A 6,996-nucleotide genomic window follows, 5' to 3' on the forward strand; every position below is an offset into this window, starting at 1 on the left:
ATCTGGGAGTAATGTGTACATCCCTGGTTAGAGGACAATTTGTAGAAAACAGCTCGCCACATTTTGAAGTGTTGCATTTTGATTCAAGTGGGTCACCAACATGGTAAGTGTAACACAACTCCTAATTGTCCCTAGAATTTCTAAGCAAACAGCTGGAGGCAGGGCTTTCTCCTATAGATCTCCATTTTAATGGAATGGTCTGCCTATCCATGTGAGAGACGCAGACTTGGTCCCAACCTTTAAGTCTTTACTGAAGACTCATCTCTTCAGTAGGTCATATGATTGAGTGTAGTCTGGCCCAGGAGTGTGAAGGTGAACGGAAAGGCTCTGGAGCAACGAACCGCCCTTGCTGTCTCTGCCTGGCCGGTTTCCCTCTTTCCACGGGGATTCTCTGCCTCTAACCCTATTACAGGGGCTGAGTCACTGGCTTACTGGTGCTCATTCATGCCGTCCCTAGGGGGGGGGGGGGTGCATCACTTGAGTGAGTTGAGTCACTGACGTGATCTTCCTGTCTGGGTTGGCAGCCCCCCTTGGGTTGTGCCGTGGCGGAGATCTTTGTGGGCTATAATCTGCCTTGTCTCAGGATGGTAAGTTGGTGGTTGAAGATATCCCTCTAGTGGTGTGGGGGCTGTGCTTTGGCAAAGTGGGTGGGGTTATATCCTTCCTGTTTGGCCCTGTCCGGGGGTATCATCGGATGGGGCCACAGTGTCTCCTGACCCCTCCTGTTTCAGCCTCCAGTATTTATGCTGCAGTAGTTTGTGTCGGGGGGCTAGGGTCAGTTGTTTTCAACAGACCTGCTGTTTTCAACTCTCTAGAGACAGCAGGAGCGGTAGAGATACTCTTAATGATTGTCTATGAAAAGCCAACTGACATTTACTCCTGATGTGCTGACCTGTTGCACCCTCGACAACTACTGTGATTATTATTATTTGACCATGCTGGTCATTTATGAACATTTGAACATCTTGGCAATGTTCTGTTATAATCTCCACCCGGCACAGCCAGAAGAGGACTGGCCACACCTCATAGCCTGGTCCCTCTCTAGGTTTCTTCCTAGGTTTTGGCCTTTCCAGGGAGTTTTTCCTAGCCACCGTGCTTCGACACCTGCATTGCTTGCTGTTTGGGGTTTTAGGCTGGGTTTCTGTACAGCACTTTCAGCTATCAGCTGATGTAAGAAGGGCTATATAAATAAATTTGAACTATTTTTTTTGTTTGTCAATTTTTGTTAAATCACATAAATAGTACTCTTCCATTTCAGAGCCTGGATTTTTCCCCCGAGGCTAATATCCATATCACGTTGAAATCAATTCATAAGGGGGGCCAACGTTTAGGGTTCTACATTGTGACGTCATTATAATACTCCAACTACAATGTTAAAACATTCTACATTGTGACATTAATTCATTGAAATCATGAAACAACTCCTTCATATGTGTGTATTTTCTAATATTTGACCAGAGATCTTTTATAAGACTATCTCTGGTCACAGCTATAAGATTTCTCTCCTGTGTGTTTTCTCTGGTGTACTGTCAGAGAGCTAGATGTAGTAAAACTCCTCCCACATTGAGCACAGCTATAAGGTTTCACTCCTGTGTGTGTTCTCTGGTGTACTGTCAGAGAGCTAGATGTAGTAAAACTCCTCCCACATTGAGCACAGCTATAAGGTTTCTCTCCTGTGTGTGTTCTCTGGTGTAATGTCAGCTGGTCAGATCGAACAAAACTCTTCCCACATTGACCACAGATATAGGATTTCTCTCCTGTGTGTGTTCTCTGGTGTAATGTCAGCTGGTTAGATGTAACAAAACTCTTCCCACATTGATCACAGCTATAAGGTTTCTCTCCTGTGTGTGTTCTCTGGTGTTGAGTCAGATGGCAAGATTGAACATAACTCTTCCCACATTGATCGCAGCTATAAGGTTTCTCTCCTGTGTGTGTTCTCTGGTGTAGAGTCAGATAGCCAGATGCAGCAAATCTCTTCCCACATTGATCACAGCTATAAGGCTTCTCTCCTGTGTGAATTCTCTGGTGTAGAGTCAGAGAGCCAGATGCAGCAAATCTCTTCCCACATTGATCACAGCTAAAAGATTTCTTTCCCGTGTGTATTCTCTGGTGCACTGTCAGATCTCCAGATTGACTAAAACTCTTCCCACATTGATCACAGCTAAAAGGTTTCTCTCCTGTGTGTGTTCTATGGTGTATAGTCAGCGAGCCAGATGTAGCAAATCTCTTCCCACATTGACCACAGCTATAAGGTTTCTCTCCTGTGTGTGTTCTCTGGTGTATAGTCAGAGAGCCAGATGCAGCAAATCTCTTCCCACATTGAGCACAGATATAAGGTTTCTCTCCTGTGTGAATTCTCTGGTGTAGAGTCAGATGGCTAGATTGAACATAACTCTTTCCACATTGACCACAGCTATACGGTTTCTCTCCTGTGTGTATTCTCTGGTGCACTGTCAGATCTCCAGATTGACTAAAACTCTTCCCACATTGATCACAGCTATAAGGTTTCTCTCCTGTGTGTGTTCTATAGTGTATAGTCAGTGAGCCAGATGAAGTATATCTCTTCCCACATTGACCACAGCTATAAGATTTCTCTCCTGTGTGTGTTCTCTGGTGAATTTTAATGCCCGATGAGGTGGATTTCTTCCCATAGTCAGAGCAGCAGTGAGTTCCCTTCCCTGTGGATCTCTGCAGGTGTTTCTTGAGGTGTTCTGATCTGGAGAGACTCTTCTCTGCCTCTTCAGCATCATGAGGTTGTTGAGGCTCCTCAGAGGATCCACGATAGTCCCATATCTCTCCTGTGTGAACAACAAAGTCAGACAGATGATTAAAGGACCACAACAGCAGAAATCCACTGTAAAAGGTGATGCCAACAGCTTAGCCATGATGTTGTACAATAATTGACGCCTGTAATGAATGTTAAAATTATTTGACATTTGTCTTAAAATGAGCAACAATAGTCGAATCTTGTCTTGTTTTCACATTAGTAGTAACATCGATGATTGTAGGCTAGAAATAAGTTATTTATGTTGTTGAAACTCTAAGCAGTGTGCCAGACGACTTTTGGTCTCCAATATAGGCCCCTTTCTGTGTTTAATAAAATTGCGGCATGAGGACAATGCACATACAATTTGATTGCAGAAACTCCTCCCTGCTAATGAGGAAACCGCTAGTTATGGATGTAGTATATCTGGCTGCAGAAACTCCTCCCTGCTAATGAGGAAACCACTAGTTATGGATGTAGTATATCTGGTTGCAGAAACTCCTCCCTGCTAATGAGGAAATCACTAGTTACAGACGTAGTATATCTGCCTGGAGCAAAAATGGTGAGCAAAGATTTGAGTTTTTCACAGTGCATTCTGAATGTGAATATGGGAAAACTCAGGAGAGTAACCTCCATGTCCAGGTTGCTTATGAGTGCATTTCACAAGACTTTGGATTATAATTGTAGGGCTCGTTTGAATGTCCTGCTTAATATAATGTTTGTGTCATCGCAAATCAACCGCTTTGTATTTAAAAAACACTTCAACCAGTAAAATGCCCTTTGTCTAGCTTTTCCATCAACCTGACAATGAGGATTAGTACACTGTTAGCCAAATTGGCCAATAACTTCACCTAACAACAAGTATACCTATGTAATGAACGAAGAAGCACTTTGGTTGTTGTTGCATGACATACATAGTGTACTCTAGGACACATAACAACAACATAGACCTACTGTAGGACCCATAACTTCACTTAACAACAACACAGACCTACTGTAGGACCCATAACGTCACCTAACAACAACATAGACCTACTGTTGGACCCATAACTTCACTTAACAACACAGACCTACTGTAGGACCCATAACGTCACCTAACAACAACATAGACCTACTGTAGGACCCATAACAACACCTAACATAGACCTACTGTAGGACCAATAACTTCACCGAACAACAAATATAGGAAAATAGCTCTGTGTGTTGTATAATAGCGTATCCATCAATGGATGTGCTGATGATGATGTGCAAGTAGAAATACTGGTGTGCAAAAAAAAGTAAAAAACATGGGATGAGGTAGGCAGTTGGATGGGCTATTTACAGATGGGCTGTGTACAGCTGCAGCGATCGGTAAGCTGCTCAGATAGCTGATGCTTAAAGTTAGTGAGGGAGATTTTAGTCTCCAACTTCAGCTATTTTTGCAATTCGTTCCAGGCATTGGCAGCAGAGAACTGGAAGGAAAGGCAGCCAAAGTAGGTGTTGGCTTTGGGGATGACCAGTGAGATATACCTCCTGGAGCGCATGCTATGGGTGAGTGTTGCTATGGTGACCAGTGAGCTGAGTTAAGGCGGCCTAGCAAAGACTTATAAATGACCTGGAGACAGTGGGTTTGGCGACGAATATGTAGCGAGGGCCAGCTGACGAGAGCATACAGGTCGCAGTGGTGGGTGGTATATGGGGCTTTGGTGACAAAACGGATGGCACTGTGATAGCAAACCGGATGCAGTCTGAGTAGAGTGTTGGAGGCTATTTTGAAAATGACATTACCGAAGTCAAGGATTGGTAGGATAGTCAGTTTTACGAGGGTATGTTTGGCAGCGTGAGTGAAGGAGGCTTTGCTGCGAAATAGTTTGGAAACAGTTTGGGTCTAGAGTGTCACCCCCTTTGAAGAGGGGGATGACCGCGGAAGAGTTCCAATCTTTAGGAATCTCGGACGATACGAAAGAGAGGTTGAACAGACTAGTAATGAGGGTTGCCACAATGGCGGCGGATAATTTTAGAAAGAGAGGGTCCAGATTTTCTAGACCACCTGATTTGTAAAGGTTTGCAACTCTTTCAGAACACCAGCTATCTGGATTTGGGTGAAGGAGACCTTTGTCATTGCCAACAAAGGGTACATAACAAAGTATTGAGATAAACTTTTGTTATTTAACCAAATACTTTTTTTCCACCATAATTTGCAAATAAATTCATAAAAAATCCTACAATGTGATTTTCTGGGTTTTTTTCTTAATTTTGTCTGTCATAGTTGAAGTGTACCTATGATGAAAATTACAGGCCTCATCTTTTTAAGTGGGAGAACATGCACAATTGGTGGCTGACTAAATACTTATTTTTGCCCCACTGTATGTTTGAGGAATTTTAATTATGGGATTTCTGTTGTTTTGAATTTGGCACCCTGCAATTTCACTTGCTGTTGTCGAGGTGGGACGCTACCGTCCCACTGGTGCCAGACAGGTTAAAGCACCAGACAAGTTCAGTACGGATATTTGATTTTATAAAAACACATGGGGCTATTGGTAGAAAGAACAGATGACTTTTGGTTGACCAAGATGTATTTTAGTTGGGGACAGCACTAGAACATGATTTTGGGGTCCCCAGGTGGCGCAGCGGACACTGCATCTCAGTACTTGAGGCATCAAATCCAGGCTGTTTCACAACCGGCCGTGATTGGGAGTCCCGTGGGGTGGCGCACAATTGGCCCAGCGTCGTCCGGGGTAGGCAGTCACTGTAAATAAGAATTTGTTCTTAACTGACTTGCCTAGTTAAATAAAGGTTACATTTAAATAAATAAATAAAATAGTGTTTCATGACAAACCATTTTTTACAAATCCGTCAAGGCACCAACTTTGAGAAGGGTTTAAAGCAAAGGTTTCAAACCAATTCATGACTGTAATTGAATCTAAGTATGTCTTGCCTTTAATGTAATGGCATGAAAAAAAATTGGCTGAATATTATACAACGACTTATCAACAGCTCTAATAATTTGCCCCCACAGGAAACCTTCACTGGCAATTATAGAATATACTATATAGCCTCAAAATCGGTTTAAAACGATAATTTTTACCTCATGGATGGCCAGTCCTTGTATTCATAGTGTAGTGAATTCAGGGGGTAGCCCTGAGCTGCTCAAACCTGGGTCCAGCAACTGTCAAGTCAACACCTTATAACTGTTACGCCAAGATTTCTGAACTTCTTGACGAGGTGTAGGGTTACGGTTGCTACAATAGCTTTCTCTATGAATTTGAGAGTGGTTAAAAGCTTATTTGGGGTTCTAATGGGGTACAACAGTTGAAATAAGCTCATGAGGCATGTGGTATATTTTTCCAAGAATCAATGGCTATAAATAAATAATTTAAAAGTCACAATATGGATGTATCAATTGCAGATTTCCCCTTTAACACCAAACATCAGTTCAACAACTGCAGAGGTTGTGCCTGTTTGTAAGACAGTACTTACTAGTGTTAATCAGGGAACGGTTTCTCAAAACCATCCTATGGCTAAATGCATCGTTAGAACCATTGGATGCCTTAAGATGCGTTTGGGAAACCGGGACCAGATATCCATGTTCCTCCTCTTCTTCCTCCCCCTCCTCCTTTTTCGATGTAACAGTTATCTCTCCCTCTTCTTTCACTCCATAAACTGCATCCTCCTCTCCTTTTACTATAACATCCTCCTCTTTCACTCTGAACGCGTCTCCCTCTTCTTTCACAGTAACGGCCTCACCCTCTACTTCTTGTTTTACTGTGATATCCTCCTCTCCTTTAGCAAGGGAGTGGCTTAGTGACCGCATGGTCGGGGATGTTAGCTAGGCTAATGCTAACAACCAGCCCGCTAGCTGACTAAAAACAACACCGTAAATACTAAATTAAATCGGTTAACTAACTAGACGATAGAAGTGGGTTTAAAACACAGTGGCTAATATACACTAAAGCGTCTAAAGAGCTATATTGGTTCGGCTATTTTGTCTAGGAAGCTACCGAGGTGTCTGACTATCTGTTGTTGCTGCTGTTGAAAGAAGCGTTCCGTCCACTAGATTATACGTCACACTACCAGCATAACCTTAAATTCCCAGACCGCCATCTGCTGACTGGAAAGGGTAACGCAGTTGAGTCAAATGTATATTTTATCTTCAGACAACAAGTTAAAGTGTAGGGAGCATTAGTTTTTACTCACCAGTGTAACAATACAATCTGGTTAAAGACTTAGTAAGCTAGTTGTAGTCACGATAT

At 42.8% G+C, this 6,996-nt stretch overlaps 1 protein-coding gene across 1 annotated transcript; it reads right to left on the reverse strand.

The window, feature by feature from the left end:
• Positions 1–530: 530 nt before the first annotated feature.
• On the reverse strand, positions 531–6,778 carry LOC115137163 (zinc finger protein 883-like). Its single transcript, XM_029673281.2, has 2 exons — positions 6,224–6,778; positions 531–2,798 (listed from the first exon to the last, which is right to left on the reverse strand). Exons 1-2 carry the CDS (start codon positions 6,555–6,557, stop codon positions 1,474–1,476), a joined length of 1,659 nt encoding a protein of 552 aa, XP_029529141.2. The 5' UTR covers positions 6,558–6,778; the 3' UTR covers positions 531–1,473.
• Between the last annotated feature and the right edge of the window lie 218 nt (positions 6,779–6,996).

This window comes from Oncorhynchus nerka, linkage group LG11 (genome assembly GCF_034236695.1).
Source record: "Oncorhynchus nerka isolate Pitt River linkage group LG11, Oner_Uvic_2.0, whole genome shotgun sequence".
Classification (NCBI taxonomy): Eukaryota; Metazoa; Chordata; class Actinopteri; order Salmoniformes; family Salmonidae; genus Oncorhynchus; species Oncorhynchus nerka.